Here is a 14,412-nt window from a genome sequence, read left to right as displayed (position 1 = left end):
GGGGGGGGGGGGGGGGGGGGGGGGGGGCGCAAGGTGGAAGTTTTGCCTAGGGCGGGAAACTTCCTTGCACTGGCCCTGCCTTCCTTACTCTTCGCTGCTGAGCTATACATAATGGAGCTCTATTGGAATAGCAGCACTAGAGATGTGACATGCTAATTACCCGGGGCAATGGGGGAGGGGTGCATTTTGCTCCACATACCAGTATGTGGCTATATAGTCCCTTTAACAGATATTCCTGTCAGGGGGCTCTGTTGTTTTATATCTTGTATTTTAGTTCAGTGCACAGAAACTGTATTTAATAGATCTAAATCCCACAATAGGGTACCTTTTGTTGCACTGTCCCTGCTGGTGTATTGGAACAAACAGTTCCATAACCTCATTCTCACAGGCTTCCAGCCCCGTACTTCATTTCTAGAGAGTCCAAACTCTGGACTATCAGCCAGGGTAATTCAATTTCTTAAAAATAAAAAGCCAGCTGCTTGTTAGAAGGTGTCAGAGTTACGAGTGGAATGCAAAGAGGTGCTCTTTGCCCATGTGATGATGGGCCTCATGGAAACTTCCCCTACCCTCGCTTTTACTGGGGCCAGTGGAAGCTTCCTGCATCATGTTTTTAGGTGCATTTTAGTACCGGTGAAAGGTGCTGGGTTGGCAGCCTAGCAAACTGAAGTCTTCTCTTTAACCAAGGAACACGTATAAGACATGAATCTCACACACTGGCCCACTGATGTGCCTCAGCCCAGTTCTGGAGGAACCATCCTCTAAGGATAAGAAGGTCATTCTATCTCTCATCCCAAGTAGTCGTTGTCCTCCTTGCTGATGTTACCCACATGAGTGCTAACTGGCACCAGTCATGAGGGTGGTTTTGGTGATGTGTGCACCTCTATGGACTGAGGCCATCAGTCAATTTTACCTCAGCTACGGAACAGCTTCTAGATGGTAATAGTTTAAATCATCTTATTTCTGATAATCTTCTGCATTGCAGGAAAGATGAACACAGAGGATTTTGGGAATGAGACCTCTCCAACACCTAGTATCCTTGGATTCCTTGTAACTACCACCAAGTTGGTCCCACTAAGTCCCATGCCCCCAGGGGAGAAGCCAGACCCTTTGCCTATTATCATCGCACTCATCTGCATCTTTCTCCTCCTGGCTACCTGTCTCATCTTCATCACTCTCTGCAAACCAGCAGCACTCGACCAGGCCCGCTATGGGCCACACGAGTGCATGCCCTACCACCCAGAGGATGCCAGTGAACCAGAGCTAAGGTTCTGGAAGCGACTGGGCTCCCTAAGGCGTTCCATAAACAGCTTCAGGCGGACCCAGCCTGTCTCCCAGTGCCATCGGACCTGCTCAAGGATGCCACCAGCCACCCAGGACTGGGACTTCATGGAGTCCACTAAAATGTGACAACTGTTTCTCCACCATTCTGCTGCAAAAACCAACTCACCTCATTGCACAAACACCCCATTCACTGCTGTCAATGAGATCTCAAATCATCCAATACCACTTTGCTGAGCACGGTGTCAGGACAGAGACCTTGGGAGAGCAGAGTGGCAGCGATTCCCGTACCTACGGAAATCTCTAAAGGAGTTCCACAGCCCATAATGTGGGAGCATGACGTTTGTAAAGACCGGCTGAGGGAACCAGATTACACCAATGTGGCACTATTTCTTGGGGCCCTACAATCTGGAACTAACCAGCAGTGAGTGACATAAGACCAGCAACATCTGCTAGGGAAAGCATTTGACAGAAGGCATCACTAATTCTAAAGCTCCTTGGAAAGTGTCTCCCTGGGGCTAAGGTGTCTATTTCTCCAAGTTTTGGTAGTTTGAAGTTTTTCCTCCATCTCTTTTACTATAAAGACCAAAGGGTGCCCACGCGGATATTAAAATATTTGCCTTCTCTTCACAAACAGAAGCATTAGGGTATGTCTACACATAAACCACAACAGTGGCACAGCTGCACCTCTGCAGTTGCATTCCTATAGGGATTCAGTGAAGACATTACCTACAACAACGGGAGGGGCTCTCCCATTAGCGTAGGTACTATGCCTCCCAGAGTGGCAGTAGGTAGGTCGACTGGAGAATTCTCCCATTGACCCAGTGCTGTCTAGGGTCGGGGGTACATTGGTTTAACTGTGTCACTCAGGGGTATGGATTGTTCACACCCCTGAGCAACATAGTTATACCGACCTAATTTCCTAGTGTAGACCAGGCCTTAGCCATTACAGCTCTTAATTCATGGAGAATAGAAGCTCTCATAGGTTTTGCCAAAGTCAGATAAAGACCCCAAACGCAGCTGTTTTACGTATGAAGAAGCACATGGTTCCTGTAGGTGTGGGGCCGTGGCTAAGTGGCCATGTTCAGTTCACTGTATATACCCTGAGCCAGCATAGGTGGAAGGAAGCAGACCCAGTGCAAGGCACTGTATTGAATTTGCAAGGAGGTGATGGGAGGAAGTGTCTTGCAGGTGTTGCGTTCAGACCAGATCTCCTTTCAAACATTCAGCAATGGCTGATTCAGGAGTGGCACTTGGGCTGCCACCATTTTAAAGTTTGTTCTCTGGGACAAACAGGTCATGGCCTGATGATGAGCCATAGTGTCACATCCCCTCACCTCCACCACCGCCACCCCGCAATGCTGTGATACATCACTGCCACCTTGGGTAACAACATAACATGCTGATGTTATGTCAGTCTGGATGTTTTCTAGGAAACAATAATGTCCTTCAATCTTCACTTGCAACACGTGTGCTATTTTAAAACAAGGACATACAAGCTGGGCTCCAAAGGGTGCTGTTTGATCTCCTTTTGCGGTGGAGGGCCCCTGGGCTTTGTGAGGGAGAAGACAAAGAAGGGAAAAAACTAGTGGGGACACTCGATCCCTCTCTAGGTCACAGAGAATAGGGAGCTCATTTCCCCCCCCCAATACACCAAATTAAAACATTTTCTTGAGGGCTCACTTATTTGCACCATCTGCTTTAAGCACTAGCCTATAATACTAGTAAGGAAAGTGAAATAAATGCTATTCTAAGCATTCCTGCTGGAGGCCTTGAGAATTTCTAACACTGGGGTCCGTGGGATCTTTGTCTTTTAACCACTAACAATGCCCCTTTCTGGGACGCAGTGAGAAATGGAACTTGAGGATGGGTGGAAGAGGATGTGAAATTGTGTTACTTCAGTTTTAATATGTGTCTTGAATATTGTAACTAAAATATTCAGGGTTCCTGTGTCCTGGCCTGAAAGGGGTAGGTCCAAATGACACACACGGGAAGACTTCACAGATAGCTCAGAAGGTGCTGCTTTGTTTCTTTTGAAGAACGTTGGGTAAGTCATGTAACATCTGTAACAAATGACTTGGGCAAGAGAGCAACAATCTCACTGGCTAACAAACACCACGTCTAAGATGAGTGACCCAGAGTAAAGCTATTACAGAAGTGTATTCCTTTTAAGCAGATGTATTCCTTTACGTTTTTTATTTTATTTTACATTTTCGTGCCCTTGTAAGCTTATTCTTTTAGCTGGTTTATTCTGGAACTGGGGCCTCATTATAATTCTGTAATGTTTTGGAGTTTGTGCATGGAAAATGTCTTCTCTCAGCTGGCCTATTCCTAAGCAGGTGTGTGCTAAATAAGCTCGACTGCACTCACTCTCTGTTCACCATGTAATGTCTATGTACTCATCCCAGTGATATAATCCGTAGGTTGTTATACGGTTCTATGTAATCATGGATTCCACAAATCTCTACTGAAAAACCACTTCAATAAATAAGCAGCAGGATCAGGTAAACATGCTTGTGAATGCATTAAAAGGGCCTTTGGAGGGTTTCAACTGGCAAGTTGGCTGTGCAAGGATGAGCCCCTCATTTCTGCTGTGAAGGACATATGACTGGCACGGTAATCTGCCTTCCCTTTTACAAAGAGGTTCTCTTAAAAAAGCAGTATAAAAAATAGCATGATAGTATCTTAGGGCCAGGTTTTCCAAAAAGCTCCACACCCGACCGCTCCCATTTAGCTACTTAAATAAAGTGGCCATTTTTTCAAAAGTGCCCAGTGCCTAGCAATGGAGCAGCACTCTTTCCAGCTAGCATCTTGAGAACAATGAGAACTGTTAGGTTCCCATTTAGCCCTAAGGGTTCATGACACACAATTTAAAACACAGGGAAACATTAAGGGAAAGGAGAATGCATCTTCTTTAACTTACTCAGCTGTAAACATTTATTTTAAACGAAACCCACAAAATTATTTGTTTCCTGGATTTGTTTATATCATCACTCTGACATCATTTAAAGCCAGTTTAATGTATTTCATTTCCCTTTAGTTTTGTTTCAGGGAAAACAAGCTTTCCTGGAAGGTCATTAAAGCCTGTTTTACAGGCAAATTCTCTGGGGTTACCACCTTCTTTTCTTTCCAGACTTTCATGTGCATTTCATTTCAGGGAGTATTCTAGAAAACATTGTATTGTCTTCTGTAGGAAAGCCATGACTACCAGGTTCCGTTTTGTTTCCTAGTTATTATTGTATTGCTCCACAATATGTTATTATCAAAAGACAGGCAATCAGAACAGTTTCTGCATAAACACAGGGCAATTGTCAAGCATGTATGTTCCTTCTGTTTAAAAACATCTTTTGATTTGCAAACATATTTTTGTTTCAAACTCATCAAAAGGGGCTAATCCACGTGATGAGACAGGGGCCTGGCAAGTTTGATTAGGAAAAACAAAATAAAACACATTTTGAAGGTAAAGCATGATCAGTCTATGCTCACCCAGAGCAAATCCAGCAAATGAATGAAAATAGGGTTAAGTTATGGGATTGTGCAGACTACTTGACTTCCCGTAGGGGGTCTGAACAGCATCACTACAATACCCCAAAGCAGAAAGTTAATGCTGTGGCTGCTCCTCCAGAAGGGAGAGGGCTGGTTACAAAGATGGGGGGAAAGTCCTTGGCACCCACCAAGGTTCCTTTGTGTTTCCAGAGTGGCACAAAAGAAGCCTGTAGTCTGGCCTATGTGGGAAACTGAGGATTCCCCTTGCGTGGGTGAATGCTCAGCCCTGCAAAACTTGCACAGTGAGCTTTATACCACCTGCTCCTCACTTCCTGGTACAGAGGGTGTGGCCAGTGCAGCAGGGGCAGAGATGGAGAACAATGTACTTCAGCAATCCTGGGCCAGCAGCACAGTCCCCAGTCCCTGGAAGTTGGAGGCTGCTCTAACTTCACCGGGGCTGGTTTGTCGCCTAGCCAACCCTAAGATCAGGACAGGTGGAAAGAAAATGCATTACGAGAGAGCTTCATGGGGCTTGAGTGCAGCATTATAATTCTTGGTCTTTGCCTGGAAGTGGGAGGTCGAAGAGGAGTCTGCAGGCGTATGTGAACACACACTTGAGAGAGGGACATTTCCACCCTTACCCATAAGAACCTGGGAGTTACAGGTGTCCAAGTACAGACTGGTCACCAGCCCCATAACTAAGAATGTCGTCATTATTCCCTCAAGGCAATCAGACATGCTTTGCAATCTCTTCCCTTTCATCCGTGGGGGGTAAAGGCTGGAGTCATCCATTTTTTACTGATTATATCTTTTAAAAGTTTGCTTCTGGATGTGGAGCTGAATTAACAACCTGGAGAGCAGGGTCCCTCCCATATGAGTTCAGAGAACAGGCACAACATGGGCAGCAACAGAGCCCAGTACTTCTTCCCACGGTGCCCTGGCAACGTGACTTGGTCCTGATCTAGAGGGATCAGCTCTAGGGTAAAAGAGCAACTTAGGCCTGGTCTACACTACGACTTTAATTCGGATTTAGCTGCGTTAATCCGAATTAACCCTTCACCCGTCCACACTACAGAGCCAGTTAATTCGAATTAAAGGGCACTTAAAATCGATTTCTGTACTCCACCTCGACGAACGGAGTAGCGCCTAAATCGATTTTGTTAATTCGAATTAGGGTTAGTGTGGCCGCACACCACCGAATTACTGTGGTTAAATTAATGGGGTAGTGTGGCCGCACACCACCGAATTAATGTGGTTAAAAACCGAATTAATGTGCTTAGTGTGGCTGCGCACAATCGAATTTATACAACCTGTTTCCCAAATTCGAATTATCTAAATTCGGATTAATCCTGTAGTGTAGACATACCCTTAGTCTCCAGGCCTGTTCCATCCTTGGATTCTCTGCCTATGTATTTAGATGTATATGCACAGAATAAAAAGGGAACCTACTGTTATGCTCTGAGCACACTGGCATAATTTAAAAACTACCCACATCAGAAATAACACTGCAGGATAGCTAAGGCGCAGCAAAGCCAGTCAGTATAACCCAGAACCAGGCACATAAAAAGCTAAAATTCAGACAACCAAGAGCACCACCTGTGATTTTTTTTTCTGTAGGGTCATAGGTCCACTAGAAACTACTCAGATGGAACTCCTTTCACAGATGGCACCTTTGATAAGGGCCATCAGATGATAGTGACTTTCAGTTACTATCAACCTGGGTGGGATTCAACTAGTGACCAACAGGTGAAAGGCTCCACTATTTTTTCCCCAGCGAATCACTTTGCCATCTCCTTCTCCCTCCACGTGACGGACAGAGCCCTGTCACCTCACTGCCTCTTTTCCAGCACTAAGAAATGCATTCCAGGCATAAGAAGGCCTCACAGAGCATACTGCAAAGACTCGTTAGTGCCCACTCCAGAAAACATTTGGATTTGAAGTGAGGTTGGAAACCCTCAGAGGCTGAGTGAATACATGCATTCATTCCCCGGGTCATTCAGCCATTCAGCTCTACTGATGGCTAGTTCCAAAGGGGAAACAAAAATAAAAATGAGACTCCAAGCTCCTCTCTCTCTCTCTTTGAAGACTTCTATATCGTCTCAGCCTCTTAGCTCACTGGGAGGAGAGAAAAGACACTGCAGCCTCAGCCAGTGTTGCAATGAAAGCAGCTCTGTTCTGGGGCACTAGCTGCCTGCTATTGAGGCCTGTCTCCTTTCCCTCCTCACCATGGAAAATGTTACTTTATCCAAGCAGAGTGCAGCTCTGCTGCTGCTGTGTCCTTCGCCACATATACCAGCTGGGCGGGAAAGAAAAGAAAAGCCAAAGGAAGAGGCTTTCACAAGCAGAGTTTTTTTCTCAAGAAGTGGGGCAAAGCAGTTTCCTGTTTTTTCTCTTCCAGGGTTCCCTCCCATTCCATGTCTCTGCTCAGCATCCAAAAAACGAATGACTTCACTTGCCCAGCTTCCTCTCTCCCAGCCTTTCTCTGGTGTTTTTAGTCCATCAAAGGAGAGGAAGGACTGGCTACTGAGTGTACAGTAAGGAATAATCCTAGACTAGCAGGGAGATGGATCATGGCCAGAGGTGGAAAGATCTGTTAAGTTCTATACATCTGTGTCTTTCCAGCTAACAGTCAGAACGTGGCAAGAGGGAAGGGAGGTGAGATTCCCTTTCACACAGTAACACTTTACCTTTGGAGCCTGGGGAACAGGAGGGATACATGCCTGCACTATGCTGCTGGAGTCTGGGATGTTTTCAGGTACACTGGCCTCGTAACTGCTCTGAAGGAAGATAGGCCGATTGTCATTGACATCTAGTACAGTGATGTGCACGGTGGCTGTCCCAGTCCGCCTGTTCCCTGTGGGGCCATTGTCTGTGAAGAACAGAAAACACAAGGGGGTCCATCTCACCTCTCTCCTTCTCACAGACAGGAAACACATAATTCTCTTGTCAGGTGTTGACTAGTCGTTGAGGATTACATTTCTACAAGATGAAAAGGCCTTTCCTCTTCTTACGCCAAGAGGCAGGCCACAAATGAGGGAGCTCCAATTCTGCCACACCTTCCACAGGGAAACAGACTATGGCATCATAAAAAATGCACACACACCTATATTCTACATGGAGTGGCCAATTAATCACCCATTAAAGAAACTGAAAAGTAAGAGGCCCACATTTTCTCTCTCTCTGCCCCCAAACTCTCTTTTCTTCTTCACCATCTATGCAATTTCAAAATCCATGCAATTATTTTTCCTTTTTAAGGCAAATGTTCTTTTTTAATTAACCAAAAGAAAAATAGGAAAACAGCATCAGATGCCCAGCTCTGATGCAGCAGCATAAATCAATATGCATGACAATGCAGGAAACAAAACGATGGCATGAAAATGCAGTTTGGTTTCAAGACTCCAAGGGGTTACCATGAGCAATGGGAAATAAGAATTTAACATGTTTTTAAAAACATACCTTAACACTTATCAGTTTTAAATACAGCAAACTGGGGGCCAGGGGACCTGGCAATGTGGAAAGACAGACACTCTGATAACTGCCTGAGGATCAGTGCTTATCCTTTGTTCTTTCAGAAATGGTCACTAAATATCCAGCTGACTTGTATTACCAAGTGCCAACGTAACCCTACATGGGGTTCTTTGGAGATGGGAGGAGACAGAGGAGTTTCCTCTGCTTCTGAAGCTAGAAGGGGGCTAAAATCCATAAGAGGGAGATAATATTATCCACAGCTGCAAACACTGGGAACTGCTGGTCTCCTAATATTGTTCCGCCCCCTATATCATCTGGTTTTCACATGCATTCCAACAATTTTGTGGTCTATAGAAAATCCCTACCTTGCCACTGATCTCCCTTTCCAAAGAATGCCAAGGCTCCTATAAACTAACACAGAACTGTAAGCCCTTGGTGATCATGGTCAGAAAATAGTTGGCACTGAGTCCCTTTGATCATGCCAGCTGGCTCCACAGTGTCAACTGGCAGGTTTTGGCATGGCACTTTCAGACTGATATTGTTGCACCATAACTCCATAGTGAATATTTTCATTACAGCAGGATATACAGTAACAAGAGATTGAACTGTTTCCTTACCCGAGGGAGGGCTTTTTCCCCCAGATCACAGTAGAGCAGTGCAGGGAAAGCCCTGGACTGAATGAACACAAATAAGGAATCCCCCTACCACTCAGTAAAGGCAGGTCCCTCCACACTGAGGCTGAGATATATTAACAGAAGTGGGATATGAATCATTATTATTAAAACACATCTACTAACATTGATTTACATGGTGCTGGCAGACAGTTCTCTCTCTCTCCAATGCACCCCAAAGAAGACTTGTATATAACCTAAATTGACTGTTTGAATAACAAAAACAAAAACTAAGGGAAATCCTTACCTATGGCCTCCAGGACTAGGGTATATGATGCCATAGTTTCTCTGTCGAGATTCACTACTGTTCTGACCACACCATCTCTGAAGCCAACACTGAACTTACCATCCTGATTTCCACCTGCAGAAAAGCAAATGAAAATGTTTCAAAGACAGAGCGAGAAAACAGACACAAATTAAAAAGTGACTGGAAACCTAACCGGTATATTATTGGGAAAACACCACAGTAAAACCAGCGAGTGCTTTCTAGTTATGGCTCCAACTAATGGATGACAACATAATTATTACGCTGTTTGGCTCTTGAAAGCTGTTGGGAAGACATGTTTTTAAAATCATTATTGCACAACATTGTCTTGTACCTATTCTGCCAGATCACATGAAGAAAGCAGTCTCCAGGATACTGGATAAGGTAACGCAACCAAATTATGTCAACTGTATGAAACATAGCACGTTTCTCACAACCCTCACAGCTGCCCAATGTAATGCAATTAACTCAATCCCTCACACTACTCAGCGCAACACATTGCTACCCAAGTAACAAACCAAATGTCACAATGCTATGGATTAATCAGTGCAAACCAACACAGCATGACCTGATCTGCGACTCAGTCGGATATACCAGAACAACTCTGTATTTGCACTCTTTGGAAGAAGATGGGAGTGTTTTATATGGTAAAGAATGAACGGGCCACTAACTGCTAAAGTAAACGGCTCCCTTTTCCCCATCCCTCCAACTACTGGCCGAGGGCCTTTATTAGACAGGTTACAGCCCAACACAGGTTATGAGGAATGCTGTGCTAAGTTAAAAAAGTCCAAATGGAGACTTTCTGCCTCTGAAGAAAAAAGTGGGCCATTTCATACAGTTTTCATAGTGTCCATGGGGAAACATATATGTATTTTTTTCTTGCTGGACCATAAGGGTTGTGGGACAAAACACAGTGCAGGTATAGTAAGAAGAGTGATCATAATGTGATGTTACTGGTTTCTCTGTGTTTCCCTCTTCATGTCCAAGTCACATGTGCTCACTTTGCAAGTCAAAGTACTGGAAGTGTTTTTTTTTTTTAACTGCAGGTGCAGAAAACTCAGCTTGGGATGTGAAAACCAAGTTGTGGGGTTTATTTTTGGCCTTTTTCTTCACTTTCAGTATTAGAGATTCTGCAACTAGAACTCAACTGACTATTTTGGTGATGACGCACAAGGCAGATTAGAATCCAGTTTGCTCTCCCATCACTCTGTTGGCTCTGCAGTATTAACAGAAATAAAAGCATGTTTGTTTCAGTAATGGGAGCAGATTCGACCTGGGAGGGGGGAATATGGTATTTTGTATAAGGTGCTATTTTTACAGACATGCTTCCAACCATAAATGCACTTTAAATGAATTGTGCCTTATGACTTAGTTGCATATCTCACAGCTGCACTAAGCCAATCCTTTTGCTTTTATGATGTTGAGAGGGAAGATGTGGCAGAGGGAGAACTGAAAAGAGTTCTGGTTCTGATTTCAATCAAAACCATATGAGTGAGAATCAGAATGTATAAGAAGAATGCAGAGAAGTAATGCAGGTATAGCACTTCTTTCCCGGCTAAAGGATGGGACTACTTAATAGCTAAAGCTAATATAAAGCTAAACAAATTTGGGGCATCATCATCACTTCTGTACAGAAGAGGGCGATAATGCACAACGTTTGGAACCTCTGGAGAAAGCAGCGCTTATGTGTGGAACATCATTCCAAAGCTTTTCGGAAGCGTGAACAACAAACTTTCTGTCTTGTATATCAGAACGACAGCAAACTCTTCAGAGAGCACCATCTCCAATAACACCTACAAACGCCACAACAACACTGCCATCGAATAGACAAGTGCCACTTCTGCAAACCAAAACATCCTTCTCCACCTCTCCCATACAGAACACATCAGCACATTCACACTCCCTCTAGCTCCTCTGTCCCCATGCCATTGTCAGCATTCCCACTACTCCATGGGGGTGGAGCCATCTTAATAAGGGGGAGTCTCAAATATCTATTTTCCCATCCCTGGGTGTCACTGGAAGTTGTGGCCAGCCACAGCTCATACCTCCCCTCCAGAGAGTTTGGTCTACTCAGTGCTAGGAATAGTTGGAGTTATGACAGGAGTATTCCAGAAAAATGGGAGTGGAAAGGGACCTGAATCTAACAGCTATATCAACGGTGCCCTACGAGATAGGAGGCGGCACATTTTCATGTCATCTTCCATGCCTGCCTGAATACAGCTCCCTTGGCAATGCTTCCCCTGACCTTGCAAAGGAGACCAACAATTCCTGCTTCAAGCCCTCATGCTCATGTTGCGCAGACACACACAGCTGATTACGCTTTCAGGTTGAAGAAGCATAGATAATTCTCAGTCTCAAACAGTTTTTCAGTCATTTGCAAAGCATCATAGGAAAATATAAGCAAATCAGCCTTGCAAAGCAACAGCAGGATGAAAAGCCCCTTTGGCTGTCTGATTTGCATATGTTTTACCCACAGTGCTTTGCATCATGACTCTGGAACAGGTCTAAGGATGGACTGATGTTCTCCACTACACAGAGATTAACGGTACAGCCAAGATATATCAGAGATAAGAAGGCGTAGGAATCTTTGGTACCAGTGATGAAGTAACTGAGCTCAGCATTCAGACCCACATCAGCGTCAGTGCAGTTCAGACGGACCACTTTGAAGTCCCGGTGTATGTTCTCAGGTAGGGAGATGTTGTGGACAGCTGGGAAGAAGGTGGGGTTCTCGTCATTCACATCCAGAACTGTAACAGACAGCAGAGGGTCAAGTATGCCCCTTGCCTATGCACCCAGTCTAGTCTGCTGTTCTTAAAAGGCCACTGCCAAGTACCAAGCTCTCAAACAGATCCCTTCACTGGTGACTGTTCTGAACTTTCCATTTTTACAATTCCTTTATTGTTATTTATTATTTGTACTGAGGGGTTGCCTAGAGGCGCCACTCAGGATCAGAGCCCCATTGTGTTAGGTGCTTTACAAACACAGAATGAAAATACCATTCCTGCCCTGAAAGGCATACAAGAGTTTACAGTACAAGTAGATTCTCAATCAGCACAGGACAGGAGACATTCTGAGGGACAGACATACAGAGACAGTTCCCATTGCTTCCCAGGGGAGGAGAGAAGAGAATCTGGAGCCTAGAGGTAGATGGCCAAGCCACCTCCTGGTGCATGGCAGAGAGGATGCTGGGGCTATAGGTGCAGACAAAGATCCTTCCACACACTGGACTGAAGGAACTCTGGGGTTATTTCTTTTCTCATTTCTTAATTATATTTAACATAGGCTCTAGCGACCACAATGTAATTAAATTTAACATCCTTGTAGGTAGAAAAATGCCAAAGAAACCCACCACCATAGCATTTAACTTTGAAAAGGGGAGCCACACAAAAATGAGGAGGCTAGTTAAATGAAAATTAGAAGGAAGAGTCACAAGGGTGAAATGTCTGCAAACTACATGCGGACTATTTAAAAACACCATAATAGAGGTTCAATCTAAACATATGCACCAGATTAAAACAAACAAGCAAAAATACACCAAACTGTCAGAGGACCAAAACAACAACAACAACAAAACAAAAAAAACCCAATGCCACCATGGCTAAACAGCAGAGTGAAACAGGCAGTTAGAGGTAAAAGGGCATCGTTTAAAAATTGGAAGTGAAATACTAGTAAGGAAAATAGAAAGGAGCATAAACTCTGGCAAGTCAAGAGTAAAAGTACAATAAGGCAGGCCAAGAAAGAATTTGAAGAGCAACTATCTAAGGACAACAACAACTAACAGCAATTTTTTTTTTTAAGTACATCAGCAGCAGGAAGGCTGCTGAACAGTCAGTGGGGCCACTGGATGCTCGAGGTGCTAAGCAAGCACTCAGAGAAGACAAGGTAGTTGAAGAGAAGCTAAACTAATTCTTTGCATCGGTCTTCACTGCAGAGGATATAGGGGAGATTCCCACAGGTGAGCCATTCTTTTTAGGTGACAAATCTGAGGAACTGTTCCATATTGAGGTGTCAACAGAGGTGGTTTTGGAATAATCTGATGAATTAAACAGTAATAAGTCACCAGGACCAGATGGTATTCACCCAAGAGTTTTCAAGGAACTCAGATATGAAATTGAAGAACTACTAAGTGCTGTATGTAACCTATCACTTAAATCAGCCTCTGTACCAGATGAGCGGAGGGTAGCTAATGTAACACTTATTTTTAAAAAAGGCTCCACAGGCGATCCTGGCAATTTCAGCCTGCTAAGCCTAACTTTAGTACCAAGCAAATTGGTTGAAACTATAGTAAAGAACAGAATTATCAGACACACAGACAAACAGAATATGCTGGGGAAGAGTCAACACAGCTTTTGTAAAGGGAAATCATGCCTCACCAATCTATTAGAATTCTTTGAAGGAGACCACAAGCATGTGGACAAGAGTTATCCAGTGGATATAGTGTACTTGGACTTTTAGAAAGCCTTTAACAGGGTCTTGCACCAAATGCTTCTAAGGAAACCAAGCAGTCATGGGATAAGAGGGAAGGTCTTCTCATGGATCAGTAACTGGTTAAAAGATAGGAAACAAAGGATATGAATAAATGGGCAATTTTCACAATGGAAAGAAGTAAATAGCAGGGTTCCCAAGGATCTGTACTGGGATCACTGCTGTTCAACATATTCATAAATGATCAGAAAAAAGGGGTGGAACAGTGAGGTGGCAAAATTTGCAGATGATACAAAATAACTCAAGATTGTTAAGTCCAAAACAGACTGTGAAGAGTTACAAAGGGATCTCACAAAACTGGATCACTGGGTGACAAAACGGAAGATGAAATTCAAGGGTGATAAGTGGAAAATAATGCACATTGGAAAACATAATCCCAACTATACATACAAAATAATGGGATCTAAATTAGCTGTTATCAAGCAAGGAAGAGATCTTGCTGTCATTGTGGATGCTCCCTGCAAACATCCACTCAATGTGCGGCAGTCAAAAAAGCTAAAAGAATGTTAGGAACGAGTAGGAAAGGGATAGATAATAAACATCATAATGCCACTATATAAATCCATGGTACATCCACACCTTAAATACTGCATGCAGTTCTGGTCACCCTATCTCAAAAAGATATATTAGAACTGACGAAGGTACAAAGATGGGCAATGAAAATGACTAGGAGTAGGAACAACTTCCATGTGAGAAGAGATTAAAAAGATTGGGACTGTTCATTTTAGAGAAGAGAGGACTAAGGGGGGATATGATAGA

The 14,412-nt window shown here is 43.9% G+C and overlaps 2 protein-coding genes across 2 annotated transcripts in view; one reads left to right on the top strand and one right to left on the bottom strand.

Moving 5' to 3' along the window:
* CUNH10orf105 (chromosome unknown C10orf105 homolog) overlaps positions 1-2,120 on the top strand; it is an 8,678-nt gene extending 6,558 nt beyond the window's left edge. Inside the window, exon 2 of the mRNA XM_024206611.3 lies at positions 983-2,120. Coding sequence (XP_024062379.2) covers positions 988-1,407 — 420 coding nt within the window. The 5' untranslated portion in view covers positions 983-987 and the 3' untranslated portion in view covers positions 1,408-2,120. The remainder of the gene's footprint in view (positions 1-982) is intronic.
* Positions 1-14,412, bottom strand: part of CDH23 (cadherin related 23) — a 495,748-nt gene that overhangs the window by 142,975 nt on the left and 338,361 nt on the right. Inside the window, exons 23-25 of the mRNA XM_029911383.1 lie at positions 11,763-11,915; positions 9,151-9,264; positions 7,485-7,633 (exon numbers count right to left, since the gene is read on the bottom strand). Coding sequence (XP_029767243.1) covers positions 7,485-7,633; positions 9,151-9,264; positions 11,763-11,915 — 416 coding nt within the window. The remainder of the gene's footprint in view (positions 1-7,484; positions 7,634-9,150; positions 9,265-11,762; positions 11,916-14,412) is intronic.

Source organism: Terrapene carolina, unplaced genomic scaffold (genome assembly GCF_002925995.2).
Source record: "Terrapene carolina triunguis isolate 2854851 unplaced genomic scaffold, T_m_triunguis-2.0 Scaffold95, whole genome shotgun sequence".
Taxonomy (NCBI): domain Eukaryota; kingdom Metazoa; phylum Chordata; order Testudines; family Emydidae; genus Terrapene; species Terrapene triunguis.
The sequence above is the reverse complement of the archived record's forward strand: the minus strand, read 5'-3'. Positions and strand labels throughout refer to the sequence as shown.